The sequence below is a fragment of the Lepisosteus platostomus genome, chromosome 26 (genome assembly GCF_059453375.1).
Source record: "Lepisosteus platostomus isolate fLepPlt1 chromosome 26, fLepPlt1.hap1, whole genome shotgun sequence".
NCBI lineage: Eukaryota > Metazoa > Chordata > Actinopteri > Semionotiformes > Lepisosteidae > Lepisosteus > Lepisosteus platostomus.
The window spans coordinates 15,977,414-15,997,500 of record NC_142636.1 but is presented as its reverse complement, the minus strand read 5'-3'; the positions used below and the strand labels follow the sequence as shown (position 1 = coordinate 15,997,500).

General features: G+C 43.9%; 1 protein-coding gene across 4 annotated transcripts; it reads right to left on the bottom strand.

The window, feature by feature from the left end:
• Positions 1 to 5,445: 5,445 nt before the first annotated feature.
• rbm42 (RNA binding motif protein 42) lies at positions 5,446 to 19,967 on the bottom strand. 4 transcript variants are annotated; one of them, XM_088620249.1, is made up of 12 exons: positions 19,835 to 19,967; positions 19,020 to 19,116; positions 17,775 to 17,843; positions 17,341 to 17,506; positions 16,386 to 16,455; positions 16,052 to 16,120; positions 14,292 to 14,464; positions 13,298 to 13,453; positions 12,558 to 12,689; positions 10,319 to 10,436; positions 9,817 to 10,011; positions 5,446 to 6,176 (listed from the first exon to the last, which is right to left on the bottom strand). In XM_088620249.1, the coding sequence occupies exons 3-12, from the start codon at positions 17,828 to 17,830 to the stop codon at positions 6,064 to 6,066; spliced, it is 1,248 nt and encodes a 415-aa protein (XP_088476375.1). In that variant the 5' UTR covers positions 17,831 to 17,843; positions 19,020 to 19,116; positions 19,835 to 19,967; the 3' UTR covers positions 5,446 to 6,063. The 4 variants fall into 4 exon arrangements, with proteins under 4 accessions (XP_088476375.1, XP_088476373.1, XP_088476374.1 ...); XM_088620247.1 differs by having other exon boundaries at positions 19,024 to 19,116; XM_088620248.1 differs by lacking the exon at positions 19,835 to 19,967 and adding an exon at positions 19,747 to 19,803 and having other exon boundaries at positions 19,024 to 19,116.
• Positions 19,968 to 20,087: the final 120 nt, after the last annotated feature.

Below are 20,087 nucleotides of genomic sequence, written 5' to 3'. Positions count from 1 at the left end.
AGGGTAAAACCTGGACCGGATCACACTCCCATAGGATCCGGACTGGTAGAGCAAATCTTGGAACAGATTGGACTCTCAAGGGATCCGGATTGTAAGAGCAAAACCGGGACATTTTCAGACTTCCATGGGATCCGGACTGGTAGAGGGAAACCCGGACCGGATCAGACTTCCACAAGATCTGGACTGGTAGAGTAAAACCCGGAGTGGATCAGACTCCCCAGGGATCCGGACTGTTAGGTTTAGGAAAATCCAATGGAAGTGTAATCCGCAAAACTCAGAGCAGATCACACTTCTATGGAATCTGGACTGGAAGAGAAATACGGTGCGGATTATACTTCCATGGAATCAGGACTGGTAGAGTAAAACCTGGAGCGGATCAGACTCCCCAGGGATCCAGACTGGTGGAATAAAACATGGAGTGGATCAGACTCCCATGGGATCCTGACTGGTAGAGTGTAACCTGGAGCAGGTAAGTGTTCAAAGGGATCCGGAATGATAGAGTAAAACACGGAGCGGATCTTACTTCAATGGGATCCGGATGGGTACAGTAAATCCTGGAGCGGATCAGACATCCAAGGCATCCGGACTCGTAGGTTAAAGTCTAGTATCTGGACAGACTAGTATCCAAAGTGGTAGATCGAAACCCAGAGCAGATCATACTCCAACGGGATCCGGAATGGTAGAGTAAAACTAGTACCGGTTCAGACTTCCAAGCAATCCGGACTGGTCGATCGAAACCCAGAGTGGATCATCTCCCAAGGGATCCGGACTGGTACGGTAAAACCCGGGCTTCCATCGGATCCGGAATGGTAGAGTTAAACCCGGAGCGGATCATACTCCCCAGGGATCCGAACTAGTAGACTAAAAATTGTATCCAGATAGATTAGTATCTGGACGGGTAGATCAGAACCTGGAGTGGATCAGACTTCAAAGGTATCCGGATGATAGAGTAAAACCTGGACCGGATCAGATTCCCATGAAACCCAGACTGGTAGGGTGAAACCTAGACCAGATCAGACTAACATGGGATCCGGACTGGTAGAGAGAAACACGGACTGGATAACACTTCCATGGGATCAGGAATGGTATAGTGAGTCCCAGAGCGGATCAGACTTCCTTGGGATCCGGACTAGTTGAATAAATCCCCGAATGCATCAGACTTCCATGGGACCCGGGCTGGTAGAGTAAGACCCAGACCCGATCAGACTCCCATGGGACCAAACAGGTAGAACGAAACCTGGAATGGATCAGACTCCTATGGGATCCGGACTGGTAGAGTAAGAGCAGGAGTTGATCAGACTTCCACGGGATCCAGACTGGAAGAATAAAACCCAGAGCAGATCAGACGCTCATGGGACCGGACGGGTAGAGCGAAACCCGGAGACGATCAAACTCCCATGGGATCCGGACTGGTAGAGCGAAACCCAGAACGGATCAGACTCCCATGGGATCCAGACTAGTAGAGCAAAGCCCAGATCGTATCAGACTATATCCATATCCATATATCCATAGATATCCATAGGACCCTAACTGGTTGAATAAAAACCGAAGCAGATCAGAGTTTTGGGGGATCCAGACCGGAAGAGTGAAATGCATAGTTTCAGACTTTAAAAGAGCTGCTCAGACTTCCAAGGGATCCGGATTTGTAGAGTAAATCCCGGAGTGGATCAGACTTCCATCTTCCAGACTGGTAGAGTGAAACCTGTAGCGGATCAGACTTACATGGGGTCCGGACTGGTAGAGCGAAACCAGGACCATTTCAGACTCCCATGGGATGGACTGGTAGAGCGAATCCCGGAGCAGATCAGACTTACAAGAGATCCAGAATGGCAGAGTGAGTCCTGGAGAGTATCAGACTTCCAAGGGATCCGGACTGGTAGAATAAATCCCTGAACAGATCAGACTTCCATGGAACCAGATCAGATTCCCAGATCCGGACTACAGGCGTAAAACCCGTACCTGATGAGATTTCCAAGCAATCCGGACTGGTAGAATACATCCTGGAGTGGATCAGACTTCCAAGGGATCCGGAAAGCTAGAGGAAAACCCAGAGCGGATCACACTTTCATGGGACCCGAACTGGTAGAGTAAATCCTGTAGCTGATCAAACTTCCAAGGGATCCAGACTGGTAGAGTAAAACCCAGAGTGGATCAGACTTCCTTGGAAGTGTTTACAACGTATATCAGGATATTGGATTTTAGGGTTACTACCTGTATGTATTAAGTAGACTTACAGAACAGTTCTGCCATTCATTAGTGGAAAACAATCATAAAATTAAAAAAATAAAATGCAGGAGGATTACACTATACTAAACAAAGTGCTCCACATTTAATTGAAAATTCTGATATTTCAATTGTTAGGAATATTAGCAATTGAGTTTGTATACAAAAGACCTTCGGAATGTAACCTCTTGCCACCACAACAAATCTTTATGCTACTGTCAAATAGGCAAAGATGGTGCCATTCAATGGTGACTTCTCCCGTGTAGCTCTCTCGTTTATGTTGTTTATTTACGTGTCTCGTTTTATATGCAAAAAATACATGTGCGACCATTACATAGACTGACAAACACTCCTGGACTTGAGATTCAGAGCTTAGGATCAGTGAATTGAAAGTGCCCGTTTTTTTTTGTGAAGCACAGAGCAAACAGGGACACGACCGCAAAAGGAAGCGGGGTAAGAGAATCCACGTATTAGCGCAGATCCAGAAGTGTGCCTGCCGGTCCCTCCTTTCCAGCATCCTGCTTGCAAATGTGCAATCACTGGACAGTAAGATCGATTAACTTCACTGTCACATCAACTCGGTGCGACAAGAGACTGCTGCATCTTCTTTTCACTGACACCTGGCTGAAACTTAACGTTCCCGATGCCACTGTACAACCCACTGGATTCACACTGTATAGAGAAGTCCACACAGCAGATTCTACCGGCAAGGAGAAAGGAGGTGGAGTGTGTTTCATGATTAATAATCTTTGGTGTAGTGATGTAGAAATCCTCTACAGATGTTGCTAATCTAATCTGAAATACCTCACTATTAAATGTCGCCCTTTCTACCTACCAACGGAATTTACGGCTGTTATTATGACTGCTGTGTACATTCACCCGCATGCCAATACTGAATTGGAATTCAGCGAGCTGTACAGTGTCATCAGCAAATACGAAAACATGCATCCGGATGCTGTTTCTATTGTGGCGGGGGACTTTAACCACTGTAACCATAAAAAAAGTATTACCAACCTACTTTCAGCACATCTCCACTAGAGGGAATAACACACTGGACCTCTGCTATACCACCATTAAAGGAGCATACCGCTCCATTTTACGACCACATTTCAGGAAGTCTGACCACGCCTCTGTGCTCCTTCTTCCTGTTTACAAGCAGAAGCTAAAGAGCACTCCCTGCAGTAAAGACTGTGCAGTGCTGGTCAGACACTGCTGAGCAAGAACTCTCAAACTGGTCAGTGTATATTCAAAGATTCATCCACTGATCTAAATGATTATACAGAGGTAGTCAAATCCTGTGTCAACCATTGTTTGGGTAGATGTGTTCCTACCAAGATCCGGATATATCCAAATCAGAAGCCCTGGATGAACAAAGACGTTTGCTCTGACCTTGAAGCATGGTCTGCTGCCTTCCAATCAGGTGACAGAGAACTGTATAAAAAATCAAGGTATGACCTGGAGAAAGCTATAAAACTCACAAAGCAGGTATACAAGGACAAATTAGAAAAACAGCTTGGGGCAACTCAAGGCACATGTGGCAAGGCTTTCCTCCACTGAAGCATCTCTACCAGATGAGATGAACACCTTCTACTCCAGTTTTAAAGCTCAGAACATCAACCTGCTATCAAGGCTCCCTGTGAACCAGGGGATTTTTGTGTTACAGCTCTGTAAACATGAGGTGTGTAGAGCCTTTAAGAGAGTGAAAACCCACAAAGCAGCTGACCCAGATGGTGTCTCTATACACTTTGTTCACCTCCAACTGTACAGCCACTTACAGTAGCAACCACATGATTAAGTTTGCAGATGACAAAAATGCTCCACCAACAATCTGGCCCTTGGTCAACAACACAAAAGAACTTATTGTGGACTTCAAGAGACCAGAGGGAGTCACGCCCCAATCAGCATCAATTGAACAGCAGTGGAAACTGTCAGGTGCTTCAGGTTCCACGGCCTGCATATCTCCACCATCTTGGCTTGGTCTAACATTGTAACCAGTCTGAAGGTGGCACAACAGCACCTGGAAGCAGTTCCTCATGACCTTTTACCACAGCACCATAGAAAGTGTCCTCACTAGGGGTATCACTGTGTGGTACAGCATTGTGGTACAATGTATGACAAAGACACATTACAAAGGGTTGTGGCAAAGATCTCATCAATTGGTGAAATCTACACCATTCACTAGCACAATAAAGCTCTATCCATCATTCATGATCCCTACCATCCCGGCCACGAAACTGTTCTCCCCCCTGTGCTCTGGCAAACGGTACCGCAATATTAATGCACAGATTAGACTTAAGAACTGCTTCTACCCTATGACGCTACGCATGCTCAACAGCTAACTGCAATGACTCAGACTCAATGCATGTCTGCATGGTCGACCATGTTTTCTTTTACTACTACATATTTATTGTTCTGTTTGTTATTGTGTTTTTAATGTTCTATCTATATTGAGCAGTGTTATCTGCTGTACTGTGCATGTCCAGAGAGATCTGCATGAATAAGAATTGCTATGTTCGCATGGTAAGAAACTCCTCTACTCTACTCAAATTACATAATTTCCTAGTCTACATAGAATCCATTATCTTTCTATGCTGCAAAAAGTATGTGAGCCTTTAGATTTAGTAACTTGTGGAACCTCCTTCAGAAGCAGAGACCTCAACCAAACCTTTGCTATAATTGCTGATCAGTCTGTACAGAAGTTTAGGGGTATTTTGGCCCATTCCTCTTTACAGAAATGTTTTGGTTCATTGACATTTTTGATTCACTGATCTTGCATGAACAGGTTTCTTCAGGTCATGCTGCAGCATTTCAATTGGCTTAAGGTCAGGACTCTGAGTTGGCCATTCCAAAATATGAAATTACCTCTATATGAAATCACCACTTGTCTAAGCCATTCTGTTGTAGATTTTCTCCTGTGTTTAGGATCATTGGCATGCCACATGACAATGTGGTGACTGTTCCAAAGCAGAACAACACAGCTATTTTTCTGGATTAAAGGACAAACAGAACTGCCTTGTGAATTTGACTTTTAAACTGTGTTGCTCAGAAATGGTGGAACCATTGTCTAGTTTCAGGTGTATGAACCACCTGCTAGTTATTCAATTTTAATCTGGCCTAGGTTTCAGGACGCCCAGGGAGAGAAAATGTTTAAATTTAAAAGTTTCCCAGCTTGACAGCTTCATGAACAGATGAAACAAACTATGAAAGGAGTACCAACACCACTGGAAAAAAAATGACTTTATTATTACTAAAGAGCTCTCACAAGTTATTCCTGCATTCTGAAATGTACACATGGAATGAAGGATACATAAAAAAATATCAAGGGAATTACCAACGATCTTGATTGAGAGCACAACGCCCTGCTTCCTCTCCAAACACATCCTGTTTTATTCAAGTTTGATTAAATTCATCAACTTGAGTATAGGGCAGGGCTGTCCATTCCTGGTCCCAAAGAGCTGGTGCGTTTTCACCTCAAATCAGCTCTTAATAAGCTAAATCAGCTGCTTATGGATTTAGCTGGACTAATATCACAGATTTCCCCTGCTCTTCACATGCTGCAGTGTTAAAGAGACACACCAGCCCTTCAAGACCAGGATAAGACACACACTGGTTGAGGAGGTACCAAAAAACACCAAATTTCAAATAATTGTTCCAAGGATTTAAGGGATGACCAAACAAAAACTAGCTGGATTGTGGCGTTCCTAGTTCTAGCTCCCTTTCTAAAATAAATACAGGCTACAAACCAGCAACACTGTATCTGCTTTCCTTAGAGAGAAAGCCAAGAAATGCAGCCCTTAAAGAGACACTTGTTCTCTCACACACACACACGCCGATCTTGCTCTATCGCAGCCCCAGCTTCTTCTTCTCCTTCTGTTTCTTCCTCACGATCTCTAGGTTGCGATCCTTCCACATGCTCTTGCGCAGCTTGATGGGCCGGCTTCCCACGTATTTCCCTAGGTTAGAAAGACCAGAGCGACAGGCAGAGAAATTAGAGAAGTGGACAGTGAGGGTGAGCTTAGCAGCAAAGTGAGCCACAGTCACACAGCAGGGACACAAAGAACAGGACCATGCATGCCTTGATTCAGGAGAATCACACTCCTGTTAGGCTATCTTATTGATACTTTGGCACCAATGGGGAAGGCTGCCGTCATGCGAGATCCCATTTGTCTTTGTTTATTTTTTTACTTTGTTGTTTTTTGCAATGCTAACTGCACACGTTGTTTGCTCGGTAATTAGATATGACTGACAAAACACTTATGACATAAGATAGACTATTGGCACAGTTAAAATTACACCAATAATAACTGTTGACAACTTGGACTGTGGCGTTTTACCTGGACCTGGAAGGAGGCGGCGTAGCAATCGTCCCCCACTCCCAAGTACACGTTTTGCTAATGTTCAGTCACTGGACAATAAGCTGGATGAACAGAGAGTAAGGCTTGCTTCTCAATGGGACATTAAGAACTGCAATGTGCTGGCGTTTACTGAAACATGGCTTGACAAATCTATTCCGGACTCCATCAACCTAACAGGAGGATTTTCTATTCACCATGAGGACAGAACAATGGATTTAGGCAAGAGCAAGGGCGGAGCAGTGAGGTTCATGGTAAACAATTCCTGGTCCACAGACCTGGAGATTATTTCAACGTTATGCTCTCCGCATCTTGAACATCTGACAATAAAATGTCGCCCTTTCTAGACGCGGACCCCAGGATTATTGTTCGCACATACCCAAATCAAAAACCATGGGAAAATGGCGAAATACCCGCTAAGCTCACAGCTATTAAAAAAGTTAAATAGAACTATAGAGTTAAATTAGTTATATTATCACTGCTGCAACACCCGGATCACGTGGAATGGGATATGCACCATTACAGACTATAAAACACAACCCAGCTATATTACATAACAGTCTGCCTTTCTTCCTGATGAGCTAAATTCATTCTATGCTCGGTTTGAGGTCAATAACACAGAACTAGCCAAGTGGATCTCAGTAACCCAGGGCGAACATCCACTCATTGTATCTAGAGCGGATGTGTGTTAAGTTTTTAAAAAGACTAATTCACACAAGGTTTCTGGCCCTGATGCTATCCCTGGCCATTTTCTGAAGGCATGTGCAGACCAGTTGGCAGATGTCTTCACGGACATATTTAATCTTTCCCTTGCTCAGTCCACAGTTCCCTCCAGCTTTAAGAAAACCATCATTGTTCCTGTTCCTAAGAAACTTAGAGTTAGTTGCTTGAATGACTACCACCCTGTTGGGTCATCAGGTATTATGAAGTGCTTCTAGCAGTTGGTCAAAGCACACATCATATCCTCACTGCCTGACACCCTGGACTCATTGCAATTTGCATATCATCAGAATAGATCAACACAGGATGCTATCACTAGTGCCCTTCATGCTGCCCTCTCACACCTGGATAAGAAACTGCCCCACCACATTACCTGCCTCATCACAACTTTGCAACACATTCTTAGATTTCTTTTGTTCTAAGATTGACAACATCCGGCATCACATTCTTTCCACTACGCATATCATTTCCATACCTCCTCCCTCCTCATCCAACATCTCTGGTTCCCTTCTCTCCAGCTTCTCCCTTCTTGACTCAGCATCCCTCAATAAACTAGTTACATGCATGAAACTCACCACATCCATTTTAGATCCCATTCCCACCACTTTATTTCAGTCCTGTTTCTCTTCTCTCTGTCCCATTGTCCTCAATATTATACATCCTCAAAACTATATTATAGTCCTCAAAACTGCTGCCATTACCCCCCTGCCATAAAAGCCTAACATGGCTCTCGACTATCTTAACAATTTTAGCCCCATCTCCAACTTACCCTTTCTTGCTGAAATTCTAGAACATGCTGTCACACTTCAGTTACATAACCACCTCATGACAAACAACCTTTTCGAACCCCTCCAATCTATCTTCCGTCAACTTCACAGCACAGAAACTGCCCTGATCAAAGTCACTAACGATCTTCTAATAGTTTCCGATTCTGGTTCTCTTTCAATACTCATCCTTCTTGATCTCAGTGCTGCTTATGACACTGTTGACCATAACATCTTACTTTCTCATCTTGAGACTGTGTTTGGAGTTCCTGACACTGCTCTCAAATGGTTCAAATCTTACCTCACTGATCGCTGTCACTTTGTCTCTCTCAATGGGTACAGGTCCAAAATTGGTCTTGTTAAGTCTGGTGTCCCTCAGGGCTCAATACTTGGCCCCTTGCTCTTCAGCATTTACATGTTCCCTCTTGTTCAGCTTTTAAGATCACATGGCCTCAGCTTTCATTTTTATGCTGACGATACTCATACATCCATACCAAACCTGACACTGATGTGGCTGTCTCTATTCTATCTAATTGCATCTCTGACATAAAAATTTGAATGACTCAAAACTTCCTTCATTTTAACTGCGACAAGACTGAACTCATGCTTATTGGCACCCCCCATCAACTTCGTAAAGCCAGTCCTGTAACCCTACCTGTAGATGGTTCTGTACTTGAGCTTCAATCAAAATTGAAAAACCTTGGGGTTATATTCGATTCTGGCTTAACATTCAACCCACATGTGCAGCATACTGTCAAAACATCTTTTTTTTACCTTAGAAATATCGCTAGACTATGCCCTACGCTATCATTAACTGTGGCTGATCAACACATTTGTGTTCTCTCAAATTGACTACTGTTATGCTCTACTCGCTGGGGTATCTAAATCTACTCTGAACAAACTACAGTATGTCCAAAATTCAGCAGCCAGAATCCTGACCAGGTCTAGTGCAAGTGTTCACATTACTCTTATCCTGGAGTCCTTGCACTGGCTTCCGGTCAAATTCCTTGTAGACTTTAAAATCCTCATGCTCACCCATAAGGCTCTGCATGGCTTGGCACCTCGGTACCTGTCTGAACTATTATCGCCCTACTCCCCACCTCACAACCTTCGCTCTTCTAATTCTGCTCTCCTTACTGTCCCCCAAGCCCGTCTACATTGTATGGGTGACAGGACCTTCTCCTGTTATGCCCCCAAGCTCTGGAACTCTCTCCCCAAGGATATCAGAGAGTCACCTTCTCTAAACTCCTTCAAATCCAGACTCAAAACCCTCTTCTTCAGAAAAGCCTTTACTTAACTGGTTCCATTCTTCACCCCTCTGCTTTTCTTAGTACCACCATCCACGGTCTCCTCTATATATTGTAATTGTGTTTTATCTTGTGTATTCTTCTTATTTATTGTTGTTGTCTTCCCGTAAGCGCTTTGAGAAGCCACCTTTAAAGGCGCTATATATAATAAAGTTTATTATTATTATAAAGAACAGGAGGCACTTATTTACCCATAGGCTGGCGAGAGTGTGGAACAAGCTGCCCAGCCTCATTGTTGAGGCTGATATCCTGGTTTCGTTCAAAAAGAACGACTGGATGAGATCGTAGATCAATAACTACCCAACAGGTCATATGGGCCAAATGGCCTCCTCTCGCTTGCAACCGGTCTTAGTTTCTCATGCGAGGCACTGGCTAAGCATGTAAAGATCAGCAGCAACAAGCAACAACAGAGACACTGCTATAGAGCACCATCTGACAACAGGGTCTCACCGTTCATCTCCCGCATGGCACGGACGTAGTCGTTGGGGTCTTTGAAGCTGACGAAACCGTAGCCCTTGGTCTTGCCCGTGCGCTTGTCCCGCACGACCTTGGCCTTGAGGAAGGAGGGGTAGCGGCTGAAGGCTCGGCCCAGGATGTCGTCGTTCACTTCGTTCCCCAGGTCCCCACAAAATATCCGGAAGTCATCTGAGAGAAATTAGTGGATTAGGAAGAACAGGTAAGTTCTAGTTCTGAATGTTTTCCGCTGTATTTTTTTTTAGTTGGTGTCCAATTATGTTCGGCTACACAAGGGAAACACCTTGCAAGGAGGGAAAGTATAATCAGCAGGATTTGTGATCCAGACTCCCTAAACTTATGCTATGTTTTCTCTGTTGGTGCACTATTTTTTGGGGTTTGCTTTAACTGGTGTGTCAGTAAGTCCATTGCGGGACTGCTGTATCTGTATATATCGGTGGAAGCTGTCGCTTGTGTTGGAGTGAGTGTCAGGATATACCTGGGTCCCACTCCAACAGGCTCTGGTCTTCCCAGGACGTCCCGGCAGCAGTACGGATACAGCGCTTCACCTTTTCTTGCTTCCCCTTCTTTTTGTCTTCTGTGCTGCCATCTACTGGCTGGAGGAGTCAATGACAGCACATCTGTATTGGCAGCAGTAGTGGCAGTACCACCGATGTCCCTACTGGATTACCAGCTAACAATATAATAACGGTGTGACAAAGGGATCTCTGTCACCGTCAACGGACAGTACAGTACACAACACACGTTATCCTACTTAGATTACACACATTCATTTTCCTGTTACCTAGCTCGGCTAGGGGATTCTCATTTCATACACGCAAAAACATAACCACATTTACTTCGGAATCAGTTCTGGTTATTTGTAGAGAATCAAACACACACTCTCAAGTAGTGCTGAGCGATAATTCGATAACGATAATTATCGCAATATAATTTTCCACGATATAATTTTAACAAAAGTTCAATAAATGTTCGAGATATGTTTATGCTTTGCGCATGATATGCGCATGCGCACAAAATACTGCACTAGTGCGTGTGCGTGTTGCAGACTGGGCAGCTAACGTAGTGTTGTTTATCCACACGGTGGTGGCTGACAGGATTGTAGTTAGAGTGGAGAAATGAGCGGCACTGAAGCAAATGTAGTGCTGCCAACGACCAGCTTGAAGGACGATGACATCATCGACAGAAAAGGTCATTCAACTTCGGTAATTTGGAGATATTTTAGCTTTTTACGATCACACATAAAACAGAGATCTTTAAACATAACAGTTTGTCTGAGCCATCTTCTATGTTCGTTTTATCACACTGCAGTATTTCATATTTCTATTAAGATTTTATTATTAAATTTTACTCATGCATATTTTGACATAAAAAAGATGTGAATACTCTCTACCTCAGATTTGTTTAATGTTTCTGCTGTTTGGCAAGTGTTTGTTGTGTTCTTAAAATAAAGAGTTGTTTAATTTACCAATTAACTTGTTTCTTCAACTTTCACTCAGGAGAAAAAATCTCCCTTTAAACTTGAAAGAAATAATGATTTGACATTCATCGTGATAATTATCGATATCGACTGATATGAAAATTTTTATCGTGATAATGTTTTTGGCCATATCGCCCAGCCCTACTCTCAAGGATAAATGTGCTTAGCTGTGTGAGAGAGTGCTCTGTCCGTTTGTCTTTTTTCCATGTTGGGGTAACTCCGCATCCTGGGTAGCCTGACTTCCGGGTATGGTGGCCTCATGGGTCCAAACCCGAACCCTGTTCTCGATTGGCTTTGTAGTGTCAACGCTGAGTGATGCATGCGCATATCTTCCGGTATAGGAAGTACCATTTTGTATAGATACAGATGAGTAAAATGGTTTGTTCGTGATTCTTTATTTTATTTGTATATTCTGTATAGTCTATTGTTAAAAGATTATGAATGGATTGTTATGTGGGGGAAATGATCAATTTAATGAGATGATAAGTTTAACTTTAATGTGAGAATGGTAGGGTCCTAGGGGGCTCCTTCGTTAGGCCAGGGAAGAGTTGGCTGATAGGACTTGAGTTTAGTGGGACTCCTGGCTTAAATCTCTCGGAGGACGGGTTTGTGCATTTTTGTGTATTTTTGTTCTACTTGTTATTTTTGCACTATATATAATTGTTTATTGGTTTGTGGGGAAGCACTGTCCAAATAAACCACCACTTTTGCACCTAAGTGCTATTGCGGCTGAGCCTTCATTCTATATTAAAAGAACTCACTTGGGAACCCCTCCACCCCTCCCTGTGACAAATTGCTTGCGAGCTGTCTAAATTCCTCTTAAAATAATGGTACAATAAGTTATCTTTTCTTCGCATTTTAGCTTCTACTCCTGCCCCTTAAATTATCACTCCCTCCATTATATCATATTTAGAACCCAGCAGAGTTTAAATCTGCCATGGAATCTCAGAAGCACCAATCAACAACAAGCACAGCAATATTAACACAGTACCTACCAGACTACTCCAATTTGTTTGTTTTGTTTAAAGAGTTTCCTTGACATTTCTTCAGTACAGTGCCCCTCCCTTTAAATTTAAACAATACCAACACCAAATAATGGTCGTTGACAATGCCTTCATGATTTTGTTCTTTACAATTATTACTGTAGTGTCCATCTACATTCAATGTTGTCTCTCTTGCACTCAAACACTCCAGCCTTACAACCACTCTCCACCCCCCTCACTTTCTCAGCTCATACCTCGGTGTGTGCGGGCTCAGGCTCCGGCATGCTGGGACCGATAACGGCTTCTTCCACTGTGGCCTCCTTCTCTTCCAGTGTGGCTCCCACTGTCGCTGCGTGCTGCTCTGCAATCGAGGCTGTGAGCTCGTCCTGCGGGGAAAGATGGAACACATCGGCATGCAGAATCAGGGGGACACCCTATTACAACAACCCCTCCAGCATTGTCCCAGTGGCTGTGCCACATCGGAAACAGGAGCACGGCAAAAAGGAAATGAGACCAACGTCCCACACCCAACTGATGTGATGTTTTTAAGAAATCCCAGTTTTCTAAAAGATGCATTATTCACAATGATTCATAAAAGAGAGAGGCAAAGTGGCACAGTGGTCAGATGTGCTACCTTGCAGACCTGCTGTCAGTGTGGAGTTTGCATGTTCTCCCCCATGTTCCCTTGGTTCCTCCAGGTGCTCCGGTTTGGTTCCACAGCCCAAAGACATGCTGGTGGGTTAACTGGCTTTTGGGAAAACTGGTCCTAGCATGAGTGTGTGTGAGTCTCTGTGTGTGTCTTGTGATGGACTGGTGTCCTGTCCAGGGCGTACTCTAACTTGTGCCCTTGTTTTCTAGGATAGGCTGCAGCTCCCCCGTGACCCTGTACTGAATAAAGCAGTTAGAATATGTATGGATACATAAAAGCATTATCCACTTTTGCTGGTGAATACACATGTGCAGGTACAGAAGTGAGTGAAAGAGATGTGGGTACCATGCGCGCCTGCTTCTGCGCATGGCTGTCCACCCTCTTGGGGGCTGGGGGTACAGTGTAGACAGTGGGCGCAGCCTGGATCACGGTGGGCGTCAGCTTGGGGGGGGCCTGGACCACCTGCCTGGACACTGGGACCATCGGTGCCATCGCACCAACCTGAGAGCAGAGAGAGAAAACATCAGGAAGAGAAAGGAAAAGAGGTGGGTGAGGGAGAGACAGAGAGCAAGAGGGAAGGGGAAGAGTTAGAGAAAGGAGTAAGAAGAAATATTCCAGCGAGAGAAAACGGAGATGAATAGACCCATAGGAAGACATGAGTGAGAGTCGACACAGAGAGAAAGGTAGAAATGGAAGGATAAAGGTTGAAGTTGAAAACAATTTTAAAAGGTTTAAAAGAGATGGGAGGGGGAGAAATCAGAGAGCAGTGAGGAGAAGTGAAAAAGGAATGAAGGGATGAGAGTTTGTGATAGAGAAAACTCAGCAGGAAGGAAGTATGAGAGAAGGAAAGGAGAAAAGGGAGAGAAAGAGTAAGTTAGTTATCAGGGTGTTTTAGAGCTCAACATATTCATCACACTTTAAGAATTTTGGGCGCAGATGTTTGGTCAGGATACTGAGTAAATATCTTAGGTAACAACACTAAAAGCTGTAACGAATACACAATAATGAATGACGTTCAATTCTGATCTTCCCTTTAGAACCTGAGCACACTCTCTCTACTGACACTCATATCTGCAGGCTGTGGAGCTGCCCATCTGCCAAATATCACCAGCTCTTACCTCGTTTTAGATTTTCATCACAGAAAGTGATTTTAAAGCAAGAGGCAGCAATATAGTTACACGTGTGCATATACAGTACAATATTATACAACACACAGATGCAGAAGATGCAATTTTAAAATTATCTGAGCAGCGTTTTCTACAGCATGCAAAGCCTGATGTGACAGCAGTGCTGGTGCACTTGCTTATTGAGTTTTTAAAAAAACAGCCGCAAGACCCACCGGAGGCATCGTGCCCATAGGTCCCATTGCACCCAAGTGGCTCATGGGGTGCTGGTGGGGGCCTGGCATCGGGGGTCCCATCATCATGGGTGGCGGAGGAGGGGGGCGGGGAAGCGGAGGAGCCATCATGGCCTGGGGATGGGGGCCCCTCATCATGGGCATCCTTTGACCTCCTGGAAGAGATGCAGGGAAATCCAAGTTAGGAATTTAAGGTAAAGATAGGTAGCAGGTGCACTTGTCATCGACTGCACCCGTTTGGATTTGGTTAGGTGGAGGTTACAGGTTAGATGACAAAGTTGTAAAGAAAACGTATCAAGCAAAGCAGATGTCTTACCAATCTTTTGCTTGACCAGTTTTTGCTGGTTTTGCTTTTGATGTCAATAATGTAATATACCTGCAGAGCAGTATATCGCCTTTCAGAAAAATCAATACAAGATATTATTGTGCTCTGTTCCACCCATCAATGACTCAAGCACCAAATTACCAGTATGGCCCAACAGCTTGCACAATACCGAAATTAAAAACACAAGTTGTGGCTCACGTTAACTTCAAAGACGCTGGGTTAGGGGCTTCCAAAATTTAAGACAGAGATGTTTAAAACAGTGTTTAATCTTTACAGCTGTGACCTGATAAACTTATTTACTTTAGCCAGTTAATTACCCTCATAGTACTTGGATTTTGGGGGAGCTGATCATCAGTATAACTGAACACCTATGGCTAAACTGAACACCTATGGTTTTTCTTGCCACAACTGTGGGGGAAACGCCTAACAATCTGTTTAAATATGATTACCGATGTTTTAAAAACACCTAATTAGAAACAAGCAATTGTTGCAAGACACGCCTCCCTCTGATGACACACGCACCTTGATGGGGAGAATGAGGAAGGGCTGACAGGCTCCTCTTACCCACCTGAGTTCAATCTGTGACAGGCAGGTACCTCTTAGAGCAGCTGGAAGGTGAAGTCAGAAATACCATTCTAGTGCCTATGGAAACCTGTACGTTGAACCTCAATGTTAATCCTAAATGTATGCTCAAAAGGCTTCTCTAAACCAAGAAGAAATTGAAACCGAGAGAAATGTTCTGAACTATAGAAGCTGCTTGTAAATGTTCGGGCAAAGATAATGTCAAAAGAGAAAAAAAAACAGTTTTTGCATTTTTTTTTCTGGAAATGGCCTTTTTCCAAAAAAAAGATTAAAACTCTTGTTAATCCTTCACTGAACTGGGCCAGGACTTCTTGTATCCCCACATGTCCACTGATATGCCACAGTTTCACGGGGTGTCCTGAAAGCCCCCCAGACGCATGAACCCAGAAACTAGCCACATGACGCCCTGAAGGCCGAGGCCGGACTCTGCGATTGTGTCAGGTCGGCGCCTTTATCAGTCAGGCTGTCCTGGAGCCCCAAAACATGCAGAATGTTCTCTAAGCTCAAAGAATCGAAAGCAGGATGATCCATAGGACCTGACACAGTTACAGATATGTCATTCATGCAAATATAACCAAAGATGGCAGACCAAAGTATTCAGAGTTAATTCACTGCTAAGAATACTTTCCAGTTGTTGTTGTTTTTTATATCCATTAGTAAGGAAAATATGCTGCACAAATACGCTGTGTTTCTTCAATATCCTTCTTTTCTTGAAGCACAATGGTAAAGTCCACACAGTGGAATACAGTCTGGCTTGGGTAAGTGGCGTGTGTCAGTTCCTGTGGATAAGTGTGTGTCTCAGGGGCGTCGTCCTGCAGGCAGGGTTTCCAAGTACCTGTTCTCTGCAGGATGTGGGGGACGAAGGCAGGTCTCATCACAGAGGGGGGCCTGGTAGGGGGTACAGCTGCAGGGACAAGATCAGGAGGCAGGATCGATACATTTTTTTAAAAAACAGTGCTTTAACACAACCATCAGCATGTTACCAGTGACTTGCTGTACACCACATTGAATGGTCCTGACAGTTTTCTCCTCTTTAAATATATACTCACAATAAAAGGCTCACATTTGGGATCTCGGCAGTCCTGCTTTGCTTCTGTTATCATTTGTCCCCAGACACTAACCTATCAGTAGGTCACACCTGCATGCCCCCCGTCTCTCTTGGCTCTTACCTGGCCCCACGAATGCTGGAGGTGGGGGACCCACGATGGCGGCAGCCCGTGCCTCCAGGCTCTGCTGGACCTGGGAGAGAGGGAGAGGGTTAACAGGGAAAGGGTCGAGGTGTCAGGAATAGTGTGTAACACCTGGCAGTGTCAACATTTCCAGCTTCAAAACAAAGGGAATGTCCAGATTCTGTGATCAAAGAAATCATCAAGTTTACCTTGGTTCACCTTAAGTATTATGTAAATGATTAACTGTTAATCAACAGTCCATATAGAAACCATACAATATCAGATCAAGACAGAGGAATAAAAGATAAAGAAAAGGACAGACCACAAGAGAGAGAGGAGACAGGAAGAGAAGGAACTTGAAGCTTGGGTCATCTGAAAAGACCCAATTGGAGCCGAGTATTTGAACCTCTGTTCAAGTTGTATTGCATTTAGTTTAGAAGGCAGCTTATTTCTTCTTTGGCCTCTGTAGGGATTATTTAAGGTTCAAATACTTGGTAACAGTCTGGGGTTTTCTGGATAGTCTAAATGCAGGTCTCTGAAATGCCTTGTGTTTAGAATTGCACAAAGAGAAAACATAGTGTTGTATGTTTATGTTGTGTGTAGTGTTCTGTCAATGTTAATACATATTTGTTTAACCAAGCATGCCTGAATTATTACTCTTTTCATCAAAGCTGTGCCAGAGCATAAAGAATTCACATGCCTCTACCTATACCAACCACTTGGGTATATTCTTAGAAAAATCTTTACAAGTTGGGGGTTATGATTAATTATTTTACTTATTGAATAAGCCACTCGGTCTGCTCCTGCTTATTCTCCATTTTTCTAACCACTCTTTTGCAACAACAGTAACAACTAAAACAGACTTTACAGCACTAGGTGACAGTGCAGAATTATCAGCCTGGACCAGACTGTATGGTAGACTGCACGCGTCACGACGTGCAGTAAGGCGACCCACCTGCTGGTAAGTGTTGGTGGCGATGATGGGCCGCACAACTGGAACAGGTGGTGGCACAGCGGGTATGGCAGGCACAGCTGGCACAGCCAAGGCGACGGGGATGGCCTCCACCACAGGAGCCACAGCTGGCACTGACACAGGGGCACCCAACACCTCCTGCTCAAACCTGGAGAAAAAAGTATAAAGGGGCTCACTATAGAATTGAGTCCTGGATGAGGCACAGATCTACAGCGGGTTCTAGTATATCAGGAAAGTGGAGGTGCTGGATGTCTTATCCTTGTTACTTTATTTTAAGCATAGCTGCCCAGATGGACATCATGTCTTAGAGCATCTGTACTCAACCAAATCACTAATAGAATTGAGTCACCAGGGGCCTGAGTGGGTAAAACTCAAAAACAGCCTTTGTCGTGGAGGAAGAGGAAGAGTATACCCACAGCGCCATCTCAGCCTCCATCTCCTTCAGACGGTCCTCTCCAGTCTTGACCGCCATTTTTCATCGAGTCCTGAAAACAGAGACAAACCAAAGCTGCAATGGGTTCAAACAGAGTGCAGGGTTCAGTCAGAACAAATATTGTTCTTCATGTTTACAATGTAATTCTCCTGCTGCACCTCCTTGATCTTTAATTAGCTGACTGAGGTCCTTGAAGAATGAGTAACAATTTGTGAAGCCTTATATTCTGAAGCTAGAATGCATTCTGTGCTGGTGTTGACATATACCAATGCTTTTTCCTAACACAACATTTTATCCTTTCTATGATGAAACAGAAGTGTTGATTGCAGCTTGAAATTATTATTTAAATTATTAAAGGGAATTTATGGCTGTGGGCATCAGAGTATGATTTTGCAGAGACTGACTTCCTCCCAGGGCCATTTGCAATAAACTTATTTCAAAACTACACCCTTCTGAATTCTTACATCCCCACCACAGGTTTCGAGAACGGAGCTACTCTGCAACATGTCTGTTCGCACGGACCTGTGAAACAGGGACAGCGGCTGATGGAGGTGCTGGGGTTCCAGATTCTGCTCCTGGCTTTTGTACCAGCCCAGCACTCAGCTACACAACTGAACCCTTACTGACTTAACAGGAGGATTCATTTGAACTCTCAGATGGTTTTCAGCTATTAAAGAGTTTTTTTTTCTGTATTGCATTTCAGAAGTAAAGTAAAACTTTTGTGTAGAAAAATAAAACTTGCAAATGTTCCAAACAAACAACACATCAGTTCAATGAAGGCCTCAATCAAGTAATGAAGCTGGGCTGGAATAAAAACCAGCAGGTGTGTGGGCCTGCGGGACCGGAAGTGGGACCCCTGAGCTAATGGACAAGACATCTCACGTGAATCAAACACTGTGTTGGAATGTCCAGGGCTTCAGGGTGGAAGGAGACCTCAGTAACAGCACTGTGGTCGGGGGACACCAACACACATTTCTCACAGAGAAGAGTCAATTTCAGCTTCCACGCCCCTCAAGCAGATTAGTGCCAGGAAGCTGCTCATTTTAGAGAGGTTCTTGACAAGCTGGTGGTGCCAATCTCAGATCCACAAGGAGGCGGCAATGAGGGCAAACACCCCGTCTCCCCCAAACCAGATGGTTTGCACCTCAATGGCAGAGTCATGCAAAAGGCAAGACAATTTGTAACAATCAAACAACACCCCCCCACACACACACAAATGCTTACTCACTCACTTCACTGATCTAATGAATTATAAAAAAGGAAACTCCAGCCCAGGACTCCTGTGCCTCCCAACATGCGTTTTAAATCAACACATTTCAGGAGCTCTGAAAGGACAAAAAGAGCAAAATCCATTTATTTTTTACAATAGGTAAGGTAAAAAAAAATAAATAGTAAAAAAAACAGAAAATCCCCCAGACGGTGAATCCGATTCCACTGCCTCAGACTAGGCATGATGAGACACAGCTAAAGATGAAATTGGAAACAATATATCTCCCGAGTTCGCTTTATACCGAGGGAATGTACAACAGCCGTGTACACGGGCAAAGGCATGCGGTTACACTACTTAATCTCAATGGTTGGTGTAACCCCAATGCATTCACACGTGAAGACAAGGCTTTCTGCTTAGAACCGTCGACACAAAAAGAAAGGAAATCAGGTTTTACAGATTATGGAAAACTTCGCTTCATATTGGGAAATATTTTAAACAAAACTAGGATTAATCCCCAATCAAACTGTAAAACACAGTATTACCACAAAAGTAATATGCATGATATTTCTGATGTTATTAATTTAAAACCTTTTCATATAAACACAATTATCTGCTGTATTTGATAGAAGTACAGTCACCAATTTCCCACTCCCACTCCGACCGGGCCGAATCAACTCGAATTAGCGTTTCCCTACAATCCTAAAAGTGTTTTCTGCGAAATATGCTAGACTCTCAAAACCGTCACCTTAAAGACGACTCTAATCCGCTCTCCAAACAATAATCAAAACCATTTTCGGCAGTTTCGTTTCCCCGCAAAAGATTAATTCACATACTTTTCTTGCCGATTGTTTTCAGCTTTCCAGCACAGTTCGTCTATGGCGCGAACAATTGACGTCACTTCTTATCCAATACGTCATCTCTGCGCCCAAACTGTGTCCCAAGACACTCGCTGTCTCTCTGAGGTCTGCAGGGGATCAGGTGTCCCCTTTCTGACTTTAGCGCCCTTCTCTGAAGTCCGCATCGGGGCTGGAGGGAATCATTTTTTAAGTTTTTATTTTAAACATAAAAAAATACAAAATAGGAGAT

Excerpts from the sequence above, each read along its gene's own strand:
- rbm42 (XM_088620249.1), bottom strand. The coding sequence starts at position 17,830 with ATGGCGGTCAAGACTGGAGAGGACCGTCTGAAGGAGATGGAGGCTGAG. Across the intron at positions 16,456-17,340 it reads CCACCAACACTTACCAGCAG|GTCCAGCAGAGCCTGGAGGC; the intron begins GTGGGTCGCCTT and ends CCTCTCTCCCAG. Across the intron at positions 14,465-16,051 it reads CCACATCCTGCAGAGAACAG|GAGGTCAAAGGATGCCCATG; the intron begins GTACTTGGAAAC and ends CATCTCTTCCAG.